This window comes from Trichomycterus rosablanca, chromosome 6, assembly GCF_030014385.1.
Source record: "Trichomycterus rosablanca isolate fTriRos1 chromosome 6, fTriRos1.hap1, whole genome shotgun sequence".
NCBI lineage: Eukaryota > Metazoa > Chordata > Actinopteri > Siluriformes > Trichomycteridae > Trichomycterus > Trichomycterus rosablanca.
Genome location: NC_085993.1, coordinates 43764720 through 43783395, shown reverse-complemented (window position 1 = coordinate 43783395; position 18676 = coordinate 43764720). Strand labels below are relative to the sequence as shown.

The 18676-nt window shown below is 39.8% G+C and overlaps 1 protein-coding gene across 2 annotated transcripts; it reads right to left on the bottom strand.

Moving 5' to 3' along the window:
• Positions 1-1653: 1653 nt before the first annotated feature.
• On the bottom strand, positions 1654-17430 carry atf7b (activating transcription factor 7b). 2 transcript variants are annotated; one of them, XM_062997946.1, is made up of 12 exons: positions 17384-17430; positions 13493-13646; positions 13232-13328; positions 12904-13034; positions 11969-12127; positions 7641-7795; positions 7382-7475; positions 7170-7289; positions 6965-7060; positions 6454-6642; positions 6149-6251; positions 1654-5883 (listed from the first exon to the last, which is right to left on the bottom strand). In XM_062997946.1, the coding sequence occupies exons 2-12, from the start codon at positions 13538-13540 to the stop codon at positions 5696-5698; spliced, it is 1380 nt and encodes a 459-aa protein (XP_062854016.1). In that variant the 5' UTR covers positions 13541-13646; positions 17384-17430; the 3' UTR covers positions 1654-5695. The 2 variants fall into 2 exon arrangements, with proteins under 2 accessions (XP_062854016.1, XP_062854017.1); XM_062997947.1 differs by having other exon boundaries at positions 1654-5877.
• Between the last annotated feature and the right edge of the window lie 1246 nt (positions 17431-18676).

Below are 18676 nucleotides of genomic sequence, written 5' to 3'. Positions count from 1 at the left end.
AATGTGATGCATCTCATAGATCTGGGGGTTCTCACTCACTCACTCACTGACATGAAGCAGACAGAAGTGCTAGTTACACCTGCACACTCCAGGATGGAAGGAATGAAATGTTCCAGTTCAGCTCTTTAGTGCTGCTTCAGCCACACACTTTACCTAAATCATAGTGATTCATTTAAGTAATCATCTAATCATTCACCCAACAGCCAATCCACCTAGCATCATGTCTTGGGAGGTGGAATAAAGCTAGAGAACCTGGTAAAAATAACATCCACTATAAAAGGATCCAAAAGACACAGTCAACTGAATCCCATGAACTGTTTTTATGGCCCCATGTGGTTAGAAGCCTTTAATTAAACATTAAAAAAAAGATTTGATTTCATGGACAGTCTGACATGTAGTTAATATGCCTGTATTAGACAATGAGAATGATTTGTGTGTAGGTTTATGTGCTATTAAAATTACAGACCCAGTGTCAATATGTGTAGACTTACCTAGTATTAAAGCCTACCTGATTTATTTCACAGACAGCATTCTCTACCACTGCATGGGGGCCATGTTTGTTCTTCAATTGATTGGTTTGCTTTACCTTTGACTGTTTGTTTGTTTGTTTGTTAGGATTTTACATTCATGACAGGACAGGTAGTTACTCATTACACAAGACTCATCTGTTCACAAGGTTATATCAAACACAGTCATGGACAAATTAGTATCTCCAATTCACCTCACTTGCATGTCTTTGGACTGTGGGAGGAAACCGGAGCACCCGGAGGAAACCCACGCAGACACGGGGAGAACATGCAAACTCCACACAGAAAGGACCCGGACTTACCTTGACTGTAAGCTTCTAAAGAGTTTATTACTTATACATTATAATAAAACACTACCACAGATTCATTATCTACTGTATATGAAAGGAACATCTTTTGTCAAACACAGTCATGGACAATTTTGTATCTCCAATTCACCTCACTGGGACGTCTTTAGACTGTGGGAGGAAACCATAGTTCCTGGAGAAAACCTACACAGACATGGGGAGAACATGCAAACTCCACACAAAAAGGAACTGGACTACCCCACCTGGGGAACAAACCCAGGACCTTCTCGCTGTGAGCCACCGCGCTGCCCAAAAATAAAAGATGTTATTAGCCCAAAAATGTGATTCATGAGGTTGGCAAGAATCAAATCATGCTTGTATCTAATAATTGAGTTTAATTAGACTAAAAATAGTTACTTGACAAAGGAGACAAGTTTTCCACACAGTTTAATTTTTTCATTTTATTTGCATTAACCACCTTATCCTGCTCAGGAAACACCAGGAGCAAGGCAGGAACACCTTGTCCAGGGTGCCAATCAATTGCAGGGCTTAGCTCCACCCCTTTCTGATATAACCATTGATATCTATATATCACACCTGGAAGGCCGATAGCTCGACTGAGATTTAAAACCAGGCAGATGTGGCGGGCTTGATAACAGACCGCTGTACCACCTAAGCGCCTCCACATGGGCTGATGTTAAATAATTCTACCTTCAACAAACTGTGTTTAAACAGGTCATGAGCTTCCTTACTAAAAATCTTAAACAATTAAATGTGCAAACTTAAAAAAAGGAAGGAGCAAATACATTTTCATGGCACTATATAGTAAATATGCAGTCTTACACAAAAATGAAGAGTTTTTATTCTCCCAGTGTATGCAAACCTAATTTCAACTACATGTTTAACAGTTCAGTACTTGCCATGGATTTACTGCTTAGTAAATGTCACAGGTCCGCTACAGGAGAGAAGAAATGAGTTTTCACTGCATGGCAACAATGAACATTTCATCTGCAAGCCTACTGCAAATGCCAGCCATTAAAATTCTAATTATTAGCAAGCACAGAATAACAGTCCCGTCACATTACCGACATCAACTGCAACTCACCACACTCATGAATTCCAATAATGTTTAATTATTACAATATATCTTCAGGACAATTTCCTTAGTTAATATAGTACAGACAGCAACGCTTCCACATATATGCACATTTTATATTCACTGATATTTACAGATAGTTCAAGAGTCTGCTGTTGAGACATTTTCAGATCAGTTAGTAACACGCAATCGAAAAAAAGCTCTTCGTTCACAATGCACTGCAGGTGGGAAAACACACACTATCATACGAGAATGAGCAGGCTCCAAGAAGGCGGATATGACAGTGTGAAAAAATAATTCACAAACACAAACCAAATAAAGACAGTCGAAAGAAAAAAAACCTGAAACATGACAAACGTTTCATTTGTAAAGTTATCAAGGCATTGAACACCACTGAAAATGATACGCTGTTCTGATGATGATAGGATGATGAAGGCGAGGCGTTTGATGCATCTGAGTTTGCAGTATTTTTAAAGTCACAAAGCATGCCTTTGTAATGAGCAAGTGTTCATAAAGTATAAAAGCATGAACCATTCGGAGTGCAACCTCTCATTCATACCCATGAACAATACATTTCAGTGATATGCATTTTAATCTGTTGATTAAATGTAAGCAGTTGTGATTGAGGCCTACAGCTGCACTAGAGGTGTAACAGTACACACATTTCACGATACAATACATTGTCATTTCGCAATTTATACAGTAAGTACTGCATATATATGTATGTACACACCTGACAACTTGAAAGAAAAAAATGGCTAGAAATGTGTAAAGAAACATACCGTGTTTAGATTATTCCAACCCACTTCCTTACACAGACAAGTTCAAGGGGTGCAAATAAAAAAATATTATTCTGGATAATAAACATATGAGTAAAATGGAGCATTTTGATCCTAATGTGAGAAGTCTTCTTCAGGAGGATTCTCCACAGAGCACAGGAGTACAGGGTGGGGTTGATGAGTATGAAAATGTATTGAGTATGAAAGCAATTTAATTAAATCCTGAATATCACCCATTACACACCAATGTCTTATATATCTTGCTGATTTCCTTAAGCCAAACAACCTATTCTGCTTTTTTATTCTGTCGATGCAGGGCTTCTGTTAATTTTTAAGATGGCTTGTAGCTTAGGCTGTGGATATTTTTATAATTCAGTCCCACACTTTAAAAGTCTCCTATACGATATTAGGAACGCAAGCTCTAAAACAGAGCTACTTATAGCTCTTACTTAAATGCACTATTTATGATTTATGCAGTCATTTTCATAAATCTTGAATACATGATACAAGCAGATTGTTTTGCCAACATGCTTTACCAAATACAGTGCTAAAGTATTTGCTCCCTTCCCAATTTCTTCTACTTTAAAATGTCACACTTATTTGTTTCAGATCATTAAACGTCTTGTAGTATTAGACACAAATAACTTAAACCAGTTAACCAAAAACAACTGACAGTTGGGATTAATTTCACTAGCCACACCCAGATATGATTACTGCCAGACCTGTTGGAAAGGCTTACAAAGTGAGAGCCATTATTACAGTCATCATGGAGAAGACTTGGAACAGTGGTGAATCTTTCCATGAGGCTCCAAAGTTCCCCAGAAACAAATCAACTACTCAACAAGGAGGTCACAAAGAACCCAAATGAACATATTAAGAACTGCAGGCCTTACTTGCCTCAGTTAAGATCAATGTACACAATCCCACAATAAGAAAGACACAGGGCAAAATGGCATCCATGTGAGAGCTGCAAGATGCAAACCACTGCTGACCAAAAAAGAACACAAAGGCTCAAAAATTTGCCAGAAATACCTAGATCACTACCAGGACTTTAGGGATCATGTTCTGGGAACTGATGAGTCAAAGATAGAACTTGAAAAATATGAACATAAGGCTAACTCATCATACCAACAGTCAAACATGGTGGTTGTACTGTGATAGTCTGGGGCTGCTCAGCTTCCACCAGACCTGGACGACTTAACTGATGGAACCATGAAGTCTGCTCTCGGTCAGAAAATCCTGAAGGAGAAAGTTCGGCCATCAGTTTGTGACCTAAAGCTCTAGCACAGATGGGTTACGCGGCAGGACAATGATCCGTCTGAATGGTTCAAAAGAAATAAAAGATGTGACCGAGTGAATGTTGTGGCCTGAATCCCATTGAGATGCTGTGGCAAAATTATAAACAACTCATGCTCGAAAACCCTCCAATGCAAGCAAATAGACACAATTCTCAATAGAAATGAGGGCCAAAATTCCTCCACAGTAATGAAAAAGATTCATAACAAGTTATCGCAAACGTTTGATTGCTGTTACTACGTTCAAGGGCCTTAAAGTTACTTTTTGATGGGTAATATAAGAGGTTTGAGTATGTCTTTATTTTTGCTAAATGGAATGGTTATTTAAAAGTAGCGTTTTGCTTTTACTCGTGTCTTTATCTTATATTAACATTTGTTGAAAGATCTGAAAAACATTTAAATGTGACAAATTAGCAAAAAATACAAGAAATCATGTTGGGGCAAATACTTCACAGCACTGAATAATACGTTTTGTTTTTGTTAAAAACCTTCAATCTTGGAATATGCTATATGAATTAGACATAATTATTAATCAAACGGTACAGTCCTGACAGTCACCAGATCTCAACACACCTGAATACTTGTGGGGTATTTTTTCATGCCTCCAGTACAATTCTAGCTTGTACAGTCTATGCAAAGGTGCACTAAAGATGTTTCAGCGTTTTTCGTGGCCCACTACCTGTATGTGGTTTTGTTTTCTTTCATTTGCCACCCATCGCAAATCCACAGTATTAAATTCACTGCTTGTATTGTATCACATTGCAACCCTAGTTGGTGCCCGTGTGTCCACATCTGAGGCCTGTGATCCTGAAACGATTGTAAAATATTGTTGGCATACTAGCTTAAATAAAATATGAATCAGCAAAGATTATTTTCCTACAATTGAAAACAATCACACACTTGTTTGTGGTTATGCTACCCGTACATCTCTCATATATATTAAAATGAAAACTGATGACATTCAAATATAAAAATATATTGCTCTTCCTTTTCAGACAAGCCTGTTCTGTGGCTTTCGGTTCTAATAAGAGGCGAAGGATTTTTCACATCCACTAGCATTGTTAATCACAAAGCAGGGAACTATAGTTCAGGAGAAAGTAGTTCAGGTTTTCCCGAGACACTAAGAGAACAAGAAAGTGAAAGCTTTTGATAGAGAGACTAGGAGTGCTAAACTGGTTTGTATGAAGTATCTATCTCATCTATCCTATGTGAATTAAGTCATGCAGTCAAATATTAATATTTGAGGGAAAAAAAACAAACAAAAAAAAAACAAAAAAAAACACAAGTGCCAGAAAATACAAACACAGAATAAGAAACCCCTGCCAAGAGTAAGACAGAAGAGCTCAGTGTGTAAGTGTAAGATCCTGTAAATGTGTGTACATGAGTGTGTACATGCATGTGTGTGTTAGGTGATATAGTTTTTACATTGTTCTACTGCAGTGTGTATTAGTTATACAGTCAGCCAGCGACATTCTGGGATAGCTCACACATTCAAAACAGAGTCCAAAAAACATGACCGACAGAGGCTAGGGCAAATTCAGGTCAGTGATAATTGTTCTCATTTGCCACAAATGGTCATTTCCAAACACTCTGTGTTTAGAACTAACAGTTCTGAGAGAAGAGGGAAGGAGGGAGAATCTGAGAATGCACTCCATTAACAGGCCCACCTCACTATCGATGCCCAGTTCCCATAAGCTGAAGAGTATGGTCATCATCTGGAGGTAGGCTGCGATTGAGAGAGCACGTCTCCAGCCGCACCGCTCCACTGGCCTGAACCCATCCCAGCCAGAACAGCCACAGCTTCAGCGGCTCGCACACTCAATCCGTTGACGGAGACCGGAGCTGGCACCGAAACCGGCAGTACCAGGGCTGACACCGAGCCTTCGTCCACACCTGCAGCTAAAGAAGAAAGTGGGAGAATGCTTATCTAGGCAGTTGGAAAAAAAAACACATACCAGCTGCATTCACATCATAAGCAGAAAATGCTTCTGCTCTGGCTGTGCAATTGCTTATTGTGGAGCACTTTGATGCTTGGTTTTCACCACTTGCCGCTGAACTTCAAATTATGGCTAGAGAGAAGGTGTGAAATGGACTAGCAGTGAGCGCATCTGCTACAATTGATAATCTTATGAAGGTAAAGGGGTTAGTAGGCTTCGTATCTTACCCAGGTATGCCTTTTTCTGCATGGCAGTAACAGGGCAGTCCTTATGAGCCAGCAGCAATTCTTTCAAACGTGTCACCTCCCCTCTTAACAGAGACACTTCACTCTGTTAAGCACAAACACAAAAAAATCTCTGTTGATTTTGACTGCTAATTTTAATTTGGTTTTAGTCCTTTGTCAGAAACATTAACTGTAGTAGAAGCCGACTCTTCTATTCATCGTACACAGGTGGTTTTAGTTTACATGTTCACAGAAATACAGTCATTACTGTCCAAGTAATGTTGTGGAATCTGTGTCTAGTGCCTCACCGTGAGAGAAACGTTAGATGTGGCAAGCTCCTCTGCACGCTTCTCCAGAGCACTGACCCACACTTTCCGTTTCTGCCTGCAGCGGTAGGCTGCAGCTCGGTTTCTCTCAAGAAAACGCCGTCTGCGCTCATCAGGCTCGACATCGGCTCCCCGACGCCTCCGCCCTCCTCTGGGTGCGGCTGGAGACAACTAAAGAGAGAATTGTGTGACACTAGTACAGCAAAGACCATCAACGTGCACCAATTTTACTTTGTTAGACATGCTGAGTCTGAGACATTAGCATGGTGACGCAGTATGTAGCTACTGAGATACCCACTGCTAAACTTAGCTACCAGAATGTTTTTGGATGTGCCTGTTTTCCAAACCTAAACTAAAACACACTTTTATTATAATAAATTTTTGTAGAACATAATGCATTTATAATTAAAGGTAATTAACTGTACAGAACTATTATAAGCCCTCAGCTGGCGCAGTGGTACACTAGCCTTCTACTGTTTGTAAAAAAACAAACCTGTGGTTGAGCTGGTGAAGGTGTCTCATTGATATCACTCTTCTGAGTTTGTGTTAGTCCACTGACACTCTGTGGGGACAGTACTGCCTTTAGCCTCTAGAGGGAGACAAAATGTACACAAAAACACAAACAACATAACATGCATTTAACAGTAGAACATTCTACATTAATGCTGCAGGTGTGTTTGTGCTTGTAATGTTCTCACCATTTTTGTATCACTGTATGAGTTGTATCCAGATGGAGAAGAAGAACCACTGCTGCTTCCACTCATAGGAGGGCCTGGAATACCAGGGATGTTGGGCACAGAATTTGATGATCTGGCAACCTACACAATTACATAAAGATGCACACTAAATGGACTCTGAACACAGAAGAATGTCAAAAACTGAAGCTGCAGGATAAGTCTTCTCCACTTACTGATATGACTGATGTTTGTCCAGGGCTGGGCAGTAAAGGAACAGTCTGACCATTTGGAAGCTGCATCATCATTGGGTAGGAAGCAGATGGAGAGCTGGCGAGAGCCAAATATAAATTCCTTTAGATATTTTACCACGTTATTTTTACTAGCTTTAAAAAGTGATCCTGTGTTGCTTTTCTTACAGCATTTTAAAGTTATTTGAAGAACCTCTGTACATCACACATACACATGGCTAGAAGTTGTGTAGACGTGTCGTACCTGAGTCTGTTTGAGGGAGGCGTCCTAGTGATGACGGAGGTGGGCGAGGGCTGAGTAGGGTTAACGGAGTCGTACCCTAAATGGAGTGGAAGTGACATTGGTCGCACGATGGTAGGTGTAGGTGCACCGCTTACTGTTGTCCTGGGAAGCATGTCCTGTTTTCAAATGGACAAATATAACATTACAACAAAGTAGTCATTCGGTATCTGCATGAATATAATGCTTTAAGATGTTTAGGAATTTATATGACATAGTAAGCTTTTTTTCAATCTCTGCCCAGTTTAAACATTTGCTTTAGCTGGCAATCTTGAAACACTATTATAATCTATACCATTCTATCTATAGCAACCACCATTATCCTATGTCCTGGAAATGAACAACAAATAGAATATTAGTGCTAATATCTATTAATTTATTAGCAAGCAATTAATGGAAGGCCTAATAAAATGCCCAGTGTTACTGGTATAAGCACCCTGCAGTTCTTCATAAATTGGACGCTGTTCATTGCAACTTACAAAACAGCTGTGGTGCTCAGGCGCTGTTTTGCAACACCCCAAATCTGTAAAGCTTCATCTCAATGTCAATTGGTCTCTTTCACTTATTCAACTGTTATTTCATGTGCAATACTGAACTCATACTGGTTATTCCCAAAGTTATCAGTGAGTTTACATGCACGCCACAGTCTGATTACTGCAAGTACCTAAATTATGACAATAATTTGATAACTGGGTTTAAATGCACCTTAGTAGGTGCCCAGGTGGCGCAGTGGGATATTCCGCTAGCACACCAGCACCGAGTTTCCGAACTCCTCGGTTCGAGACTCTGTGTTGCCACCGGTTGGCTGGGTACCATCTAGCGGGCATAATTGGCAGTGGCAACAAGACAGTTGCTTAGCAACCTGGAAATTAAAATAATTGCAGCCTCTTATGGCATCGAGTATGTAAATGTGGTTTCACTTCAACTGAAGTTGTTTATACTGGAGTTTTTGCAAAACATTGCTATGCATTGATTGGTCTGTTTTAACCCAAAGAGGAATAAGAGCTTTACTAGAGTGCACCATCTCTGATACTGTGGCTAGATCAAAAATTCAGAAATATGACCTATTCACAGAGAATAAATTTACACTAAAACAATAACCCACAAAAAACCCCTAAAATTGCAGTATCGTTCTTATAACAAGTAAACTCAAAACATTATTTCAAACAGACATTTTAACAGAAATACTGGCCCATTAGAACACAAGCGGTTTGTGTTTACTACTTTACACCTTATGCCGTGTTTACAGTTTCAGGGGAATGTCTTCACAGATGTTTCAATCCATTTTTGGGATTTCTGTGGGTGGGCGTAAACATTGTTTAAATTGATGAAGTTAATTAGATTATTAGTATACATGTAAATACATTAGTTTAATTTCTTTCAAATGTCAGCTCAAAGTACAGATTTGTCATGTACAGACTATGGCAAAGACACAGAAACACCCCATAAAAAGAAGAACAGAAGGTGCCCAAATTGCAGGTGCGTATGTGGCTTAAACTGGAAATGTATTAATAGAAGCATGTGCCAAACAGGGACAGATGGCATCTGCAGAGAGGAACAGTGGAAAACTAACATCCAAAAAATATTATTAAGCATCACGAAACATTGATAAAAGCTCTGCAGCGCAAACTGTAAAGTAGATCTTCACATCCTGTGTTTCTCAAAGAACCATTAGTATGGTCCAAAATACCGTCACAAATGTTGTGGGTAAGCATTCAAAGAATGATTAAAGCTGCTCTGGTGACAAGCACTGAGCCAGCTCCTTTAGGTACTTGACATAAAATCAATCTATGGGCAAAGCATGTGGACACCTGACAATTATTGGGCGTTTCAGAGCCATGATCTGATTCTGAATCTGAATCGGCCCTTATTGTGAATATAAAAGCATCCACTCACTCTTTAAAAGACTTTCCATAAGAATGTAAAGCATATCCATGAGAGGTTTGTGCCTATGAAATCAGGCAGTCATGTTGGACAAGAAGGCCTGGCTCGCAATTAACATTTTAATTCATCCTTACAGTGTTTAGTGTCGTTAAGGTCAGGGCTCTGTGCGGACCACTGGAATGGTTTCCCACCAAACTAGTCAAACCACATGTTTTATGGACCTGGCCTTGAGCACAGGAAAACAGTCATGCCACAATAGAGGCCCATCATTTACTTTATGTAATTGATTTTATATACCTGCAACTGGTGTAATTAAAACACTTGGCAGAAGTGCCCATCTACTTTTGCCCATCTAGTTCCAAGTTTCCATAATTTTGTCCATCATCTGTGCAGTTAGTGTCTATCTGTACAGTAACTCATGATCTGAAATAACCAAGCAAGTGTTGCACAGGTCTCTGTCTCTTGTAACCAACATCAGAGGAGTTTCCATGATATTGTTGCCTAGCACTTCCCATGAGGTGCACATTGTAAATGCAAACAACAGTTACATTCTAGACTAGGGGTGGGTTTATAAAATCGATTTTTCGATTCGAATCGATCTTTATTTGAACGATCCGATATCGATTCATATAAACGCGAGATCGTTCTTATAAATACGCCCCTTTTTACGGTGTACACGGAAATCTGTTACTATTGTTACCCCCTTTAATTTCGCGTGACCAGCCAGTGTTTTTTCATGCAACGAGATCTGACCTGCACATCAGTTTAGCATGGCAGAAGCTCAAGTTATGACCACTACACAACTTTTTGCACTGATTTTCGCTCGGCGACGGGTCGGTGCTGGATCCGGGAGGAACTCGATCAAAACTCGGCTCTCAATCAATGTGAGAAACAGCGAGGGGAAACACAGGGGAGAGGTTGTAAACAGGTGGAGCGCAATATAGTTTCTATCAGAATACATCAGCACACGCGAGTTTTACAGTATTTCTGACCTGATCGTTCTCTACAAAACAAAATATTTATTAACCTCCAACTCACTATAGAACAAGCCATGCTGCTCGTGTTGCCAAATCCACTCAGATTCATTTATTTCATCAGCGCGCACACTTTGATCGCTCGCTACTTGTTGATATGCATGTTTGGACGTGGTATCATTAAACCTTTCATCACTTCTCACGTGTGTTTTCGTGACAAAACATATTTTTGCAGACCAGAGAAGCTCGCCTGTGATTCCCCCTGGTGATAGATGGTGTAGTGTAAAACCCCCCATCGCCGATCAGTCGTGTAGTGTGAACATTACAGCGACCAGGTGTTAATCAGAGTGTCGTGTAGTGTAAACTTGGCATAAGCTGTTCAACAGCCAGGTGTATGTTTACATTACATTTACAATGTTGTAGCGTGTCAGACATATAAAATAATAATAAAAAATGAATGTTACTGTTTTCTGTTTTGGATTAATTATTTATGTAAACAAAATACACAAATATTTATAATAATGAGTGTTCTTTGTACAATTATCACATTCGTTCTCTGAACATCTGTACATATTTAAACAAAACCTGTTAATGTAACTCAAATATGCCTAAATGTGTTGAATCGAAATTGAATCGAAAATCGAATCGAAGATCGAATCGAAACCTTGTGAATCGGAATCGAATCGATCCAGGAAATTAGTGGCGATACCCAGCCCTATTCTAGACTGTGCATTACAGATCAACATGCTACTCATATTTCAATTAAATAGACCAAAAATAGACCATTATTTTAGTTTTGAAGACTAACTGCCTTTTGTAACATAAATGTGACAATTGATTTAAGGAAAAAAAACATGTGAAAGTTTACCAGAACAGGAACGTTCTGGTGTCATTGTTGATGATCAGTTTGATTCTGAAGTCAAAGCCCTGAGCACCTAAAGATCTGATTCATTATGTGCATTTTGCCAACTTCTTTTAACCTATAACCAATCGTCATTAGTAAATGGGTACCAATAACCCACAAGCATATAGTGTCCCATTAAAATATAACACACACTACTAAACTTTATATCAAGTCAAGCATGCTTTGTTAATTTAATGTGGAAGGTGGAAATAATGTAAAACAGTAACATGTACATAAACAACACCAACAACACCTGAGGTTCATATGTATGTATCATCCCATATTAATTAACTGTAACAGGTTGTTCTAATGCTTTGAAAAAGAAAAGAAGGAACAGCTAGCTCTGTCCAATTTCATCACAATTAACTGGCAGTGATCACCCAGATATAAAACAGCTTCATATCTAGCCCAGTTTTAGTTTCACCTAAATGCTACATTATCACCTGCTGCTGAATTGTGTTTATATGAGAAAAAAGTCAGCGTCCTCTCAAACATGTCCATTATTAGATACAACAAACATTTAGGCTCACCTTGCTCACCCTAATGGGAGCAGATTCTTTCGCCATAGTAGTCACTGGGTCTTTGGAGTCTGCCATGCTGGAAGCAGATGAAGGACTTTCAGGAGGGGATGAGTCAATTTCCAAAGGCCCCTCTCTATCCTTCATTTCAGAAGGAGGTAGAGCAGAGTGCTGGGAGAGCAAGACAGAGCACCGATTAGATTAAATTCCGAAGTGAGGGAAAAGTAATCAAGCAAGTGTGTGATATTGAATACTGTTAACCCAATTAGACATCCTGAAAGATTCTAGTAGGTGAAAACCTTTTACTAGGAAACAGTGCCAAAAACTTTTATCTAAAGCTGCTTCTGTTTTTGTGTAGCAACTGCTTTATCCTGGTAAGGGCTGCAGCAGGTCCGGTTCCATCTGAAAACACTGGGTACAGGTTAAGAACACCCGCAGAGGTCCAGCCATCTCCTGACTCAGCAGAGCTATCAGCTGGCCAGACATAATTGGCTGAGATTCAAACCCAGATCTGAGTGGTAGTGGGCTAGCGTAACAGACAGCTGTGCCACCCAAGCGCACAACCAATTACTTACTATCCTGTGAATTTACTATAGTGTGCTGTCCTTCTGTTGTACACTGTAAAAATTAAGGTTTTTGTACTATTTGTACTTTGTGTTCCTTTTTTATTTCAATTCATGCATTTTTCCTATTTTCTTCTAAATTAGTCGTATCCAGTTACCCAGTTGTACCTCTTATCTCTTTACTGCTGTACAGCACAACCCTGACCAAGGACGGCCATACCAAACACACGGTTGATTTTTGTTTTAAAAATCCCTTTGTTGACCATCTGCAGGATACTGATGTGAGGACATGTCTGCATTATCTGTACGTGATGGCATGACGATAAAGAAACACCGCAAAAGAGAACCAAACTGTTCTATTTAACCTTTGTTTTTTACCCTCACCATCGTTTTGGCTGCCCTCACATCCTCCTCTTGAGATCTGCGAAGCTCCTGTTCAAAAGAGCCATCAAGTTCGCTGAACAAACCCACCTCCTCACAGTTCTTTAGGAAACGAGTAGGAGTGGGTGTCTGATCTGTACCACACATACACAGGAAGAAAGAGTCAGACGCATGTAATTCATTTTATATAATTGAGTTTGTACATGTTAGTAATGGGTGTGGCTGAAAAGCCTAAACTCAGTAATTAGGAGGTTGTCCACATACAGTTGGCCATATAGTGTGAATAGGACTTGAACATTTCTAGCCAATAAAAGGATAAAAGCAACCAAACCTGCAATAATAACACTGTCAGTTCTAGTCTGTCCAAACTTCAGCGTCATCTCATGTTTGTGTTTATGTACTGCCAAATGATCTTCATTGGTAAATCGCTAAGAAAGTAAGAAACAGAACAATTGAATTCATGTACCACATATGACAACTTTTTTCTCGAAAGCAATAGAACAAAAAGAAATCAAACTGTCCTTTACCACTGAATTAAATTTGATACTTTCTTAAGAAATGTCCAGAAAGTATAGAAAGCAGAAGCCCTTACCTGTCCGCAGCCTGGGGCAGAACAAACAAAAGGTCGATCATCGCCCATTTTAGAAGCTTTCACTTCTAAAACAGCATCCAGAAGAATTCAAAGTTTTGGGTGTCCGTTTTAACAGTGAGACTTCAGGGAGCTGATCAGAAGTCCAGCGGAGTTCCTTTCAAATAAACAGAACAATAAATGCAGTTTCAGATGTTTACTTTATTCTGATTAATACATACATCAATTTTTTTTCCCGCTGCTCCCATATTTAGGGGTCGCTACAGCAGATCGATCTGGTCCACATTCCTGATTTGGCACAGTTTTTTTCATTGCAGATGCCCATCAGGACACAACCCTTCTTATTTTTATCTGAGCATGGGACTGGCATTGACAAGTGCACCTGCCAATGGCTACGTTGTTCGGCCATTCCACCCCCCGCTCAGACATAGCCAATCAGTTCTGTGTAGATGCCCAACAAGCCAATAGCATCACTGAGATCAAAATATCTTTATAAAATACTGTATAAAAGATACATGCATGGTATTTTCCTCTTTTACAATTGAAAGCAATGAGGGGAAAAAGATTTATTAGTTTAAAAAAAAAGTCAAGATTTACAAACATTATACAAGTTAAAGGGTTAGGAACACAAGGCTAGGGCATGAGGATTTTGACAACATGCTTTGGAGCACAGTGAAAGGTCTAAGACATGATAGGATTGTATTCAGTGCAGTGTAAACATGCAGGTGTACAATCTTGAACTAGTCAGTTTGCTCTACTTATTGTTTAAATGTATTTACTCAAGGGCCAGGTCTGGCTTTACTGCTGGAGAACTCTCATCATCAATCCCACACAAAAAATATGATAAGCATTATATATTATATAACTACATAATTATTCATGTCTAACCAAACAAAGCAAATAAAAAATACACCTCCTGTACATTTTGCTAGAAGGATAGAGTTAAACTTCGATTACTTCAAACTCGTAAAGTAGGCACCTCAAATAAGGACTTGAAAGAAGCCCAACAGCTGCAATACACTGTAAACACTAGGCTGGGTACTTATTAGGAAAGGGAATATCAATAGTAAAATTTCAGCGTAATAGAAAGATTATGCTCAAACATTGCTGTGTAATAACACACCTGCTATAATTACCTGACAGGCTGAATTAGGTGCCTTAAGGCTAGAAACTAATCAAACTGTGCTGGACTTTCAGGATTGGAATTCTGCATCCCTGGTTGCTTTTCTTTGTTTGGGTGTTTTTATTTCTTTCAGAAACAGAACAGCTTTTCCTTTCATTGTTTCCCTCCACTCCTTGTACACACAAAGACCAATCCTATATGTAACGTGTTGACGACAAATAAACAATTAAATCACCAAAATAACAGACAGCAACCGTTTCTTTCAGTGCTATATACGAAATTTGCTCGCCTGACACCAAAATTTAAAAACAAAATTCACTCTGATAGGAATCCTTCAGTTAACAGCCACCACTCTACTGGTAATAGGATTTGCTTCTAGTAAGTCACTGTAAGATTAGAACAGCATAAAATGCCAAAGCATGTTGGTTGTTTTTATTTTCTATGGATGGTAGCTGGTTAAACTATTTTGTCTCACTGTGAGTAAAATGTTGGAATCGCCTGTCTTATTAATGTGGACTAATATATACATTTTGGTAAGCTTTAGGTCACTTTTTTTCCTGAGTAGACATAAACATTTGCCATTCTACGCTGTTCTTCTCGGTGGCTGTTAAACATGCATGGTCAAAGATTTTGGACACACCTTTGTTGTTGACAGTCAAATTGTGCTTTATAAGGGCTCCAATTTAAATTTATGACCAGCTAATCAATCCACAATGTGAAATTCTTATCTGAAAGCACAAAATGAAGCAGAATACTACTTAGCATAAAGCTGGCTTCAGTTCAGCCACTGAAGTTGACCGATTTGGTGTACTTGCAGTTTATGGTCCATTTCATGACAATGATGTTTTTTCTGTCATTTTATGCTGTTTATTATCTACACCAAAGCAACCTAATTCAAACAATTAAAAAATCAGATCATGACTTTTCTGTTGGTATCTTTGTGACTATGTTGGTTTCTTTATGTGACAACTTGGGCACGGTGGCTAAGTGGGTAGCACTGTCGCCTCACAGCAAGAAGGTCCTGGGTTCGATCCCCAGGTGGGGCGGTCCGGGTCCATTCTGTGTGGAGTTTGCATGTTCTCTTTGTGTCTTCGTTTCCTCCAGGAGCTCCGGTTTCCTCCCACAGTTCAAAAACATGCAAGTATGGTGAATTGGAGATACAAAATTGCCCATGACTGTGTTTGACGTTGAAACTTGTGAACTGATGAACCTTGTGTAACAAGTGGCTACCGTTTTTGTCATGAATGTAACCAAAGTGTAAAACATGGGGTTAAAATCCTTATAATCCGGCCGCTCAGGTGGCGCAGCGGTAAAAAGACACGCTGCAACCAGAGCTGGATTCTGAGTACCTCGTATCGAATCCAGCTCTGCTTCACCGGTTCGAAGCCGAGTGGCTGTATGAGCAACGATTGGCCGGTTGCTCAGTTGGGGGGGTGGGACAAAGAAGCGGATGTGGGTCTCTCTCTGTCAGAATGCGATTACGACCTCTGCCGGCTGATTAGAGGTGCCTGCACAAGAGATGAGGAAGAGTGCCCTTAGGGTGTGTCTCTCCGCATGCAACGCTAGGTGGCGCCAAACTCATAAACGTGTGGGTGGCAAAAATGCATCCGGCTGCTGCCCATGTTTCGGAGGGGTTAGCTTCGATCTCCTCGGTCAGGGCAGGGTTCGGCATAGACAGAGAAGAAGCACGATGCAAATTGAACAATTGGATGAGCTAAAGGGGGAGAAAAAGGGTAAAAAAATCCTTATAATCCTAATAAGTAGTATATACACACACACATTACAAGTGGTCACACTGAGATATCAGATTACTGAGCCAAAATTGTGTATACTTAGAAATGCTGCTGAAAAGAATGTAAACCCAATAATCAGTTAGTTATTGCAATCTGATTCATAGTGGTATTACACATGTGTGTGTAAACTGATGGAGCTCTGTTAGAAATGATACCGTCATTAGAAACGATCCTGATAAAACTCTGGCTGTGTTTCAAATTGCAATTTTGACACTTGAAATCGATTTTCATTTTCGTATGAACTGTATGTGGTCCAAATCTGCAGTTTATAAGCCGGATTTACACAGACCAAAAAGGTTGAACTCGAAAGCCTTTCTGTAATTACCTGGAACAAAGTAAAGACGTTTTGGTTTTCGAATGAATGGAAATTAACCTCATAGTGGGAGTAATTCTAGATTATAAACAGGTGCGCATCGGATTTCCGTTCTTAGCCTGTACAGCAAGATGCTCAGCATGTCATAGAGTCGAAATAAGATTGAATTAGCCAGATAAATGAAACCTGTAAACATATATATATGAACACATTCCAGACGTGCCTATGCTGACGGGTCGAGCTAACAGAACAGAGTGTGAGTATTATTGCAGGGCAAGCTGAGACATTTGCTAGCTAGCGTTAGCTCACAGCTATTGGCTATCCACACTCTGGTCAGTTCACACATTAGCCACAGAGCTTATTAGCTCCACACGTTACCCAAAGATAAACGTAGATTCTATATAACACTGATACATATAGCAGCTGTCTGAATTATTTTGGCTGACATATACAGCGTGTGCTTCAGTCTACACAGACGGCTCCTGCTGGACTGAGCTAACAGGCTAAAGCTAATTCCCAATACAATGACACTTCCAGTGTTTGGACCGACACTTGAAACCCACACAATGTCCACAGTAAGCAGCTGAATGAAAAGTGAATGTAGTAAAGAGTAAGTGAGAGTAATAGGTGTCACGCTGCTGTAATGTTAGTGTTTACTAACTTACCCCGCTCCTCCCTCACCGTCCCCGCTCACTCACTCCTCACTCCTCACTACTCCCTTCTACACTCCTGCTCTCGCTACCGCTCACATCTCGCGAGATGTTGACGCAACTCACCGCACTGATTAAAGCTGAAACGTAGCGGGTTTACAGTAGCTGGTAGCTAAAGTCTCATTTGTTTGTTGTCATTTAATGTCATCTTTTACACTTTGGGTACATTCATGACAGAACAGGTAGTTACTCATTACACAAGGTTAATCAGTTCACAAGGTTATTTCGAACACAGTCACGGACAATTTAGTGTCTCCAATTCACCTCACTTGCATGTCTTTGGACTGTGGGAGAAAACCGGAGCGCCCGTAGAAAACCCACGCAGACACGGGGAGAACATGCACACTCCACACAGAAAGGACCCGGACCGCCCCACCTGGGGATCAAACCCAGGACCTTCTTGCTGTGAGGCGATAGTGCTACCCACTTAGCCACCGTGCCGCCCGCTAAAGTCTCATTAAACCAGTGATTTTATCATTATACACCTTTAATGTCATCACACTTTTTGTTACAACCTTTCAGAATATGACTATTTACGCTTTAACCGTGTATGTGAACGAGCTTGGTTGAGCTACATGCTTAACTAGGATATTATAAACCCTTCCTGTGTGTACAAATGAACAGGCCCAGAACAAAAATGCTTTGGTTGTGTCTGTTATTTACATAGATAGTATTATTTTAAAGTGTGAATACTGGTATAGAATGTTGTTAATGTACTAGATCAATTGGATTCAAAGAGTATTCAGGCCCCTTGACCACACTTTGTGTTGTGGATTTAAACTTTAATGGATAGAATCAGCATTTCTACCCATCAGTTTACATCTAATCACTAACAATGACAAAGTGTAAACATGCTTTTAAAGTTAATCTCAAATGAGTTTATTATTATTATTTATTAGGATTTTAACGTCATGTTTTACACTTTGGTTACATTCATGACAGAGCAGGTAGTTACTTGTTTCACAAGATTCATGGTTTCACAAGTTTAATGACAAACACAGTCATGGACAATTTTGTATCTCCAATTCACCTCACGTGCATGTCTTTAGACTGGAGAAGGAAACCAAAGCCGGAGGAAACCCACACTGACACAGGGAGAACATGCAAACTCCACACAGAAAGGACCCAGACCGCTCCACCTGGGGATCAAACCCAGGACCGAACAAATGAATAGGCCCAGAACAAAAATGCTTTGGTTAATGTCTGTTATTTACATAGATACAGTATTATTGCAGTTTTAAAGTGTGA

Bases quoted from the DNA above. Each gene is read 5' to 3' on its own strand.
- atf7b (XM_062997946.1), bottom strand. From the start codon at position 13,540: ATGGGCGATGATCGACCTTTTGTTTGTTCTGCCCCAGGCTGCGGACAG. The intron at 13,035-13,231 runs GTTTGGTTGCTT...TGTGTGGTACAG, and splicing joins TGACAGTGTTATTATTGCAG to ATCAGACACCCACTCCTACT. The intron at 7,476-7,640 runs GTACGACACGTC...GGCTCTCGCCAG, and splicing joins CCTCCCTCAAACAGACTCAG to CTCTCCATCTGCTTCCTACC.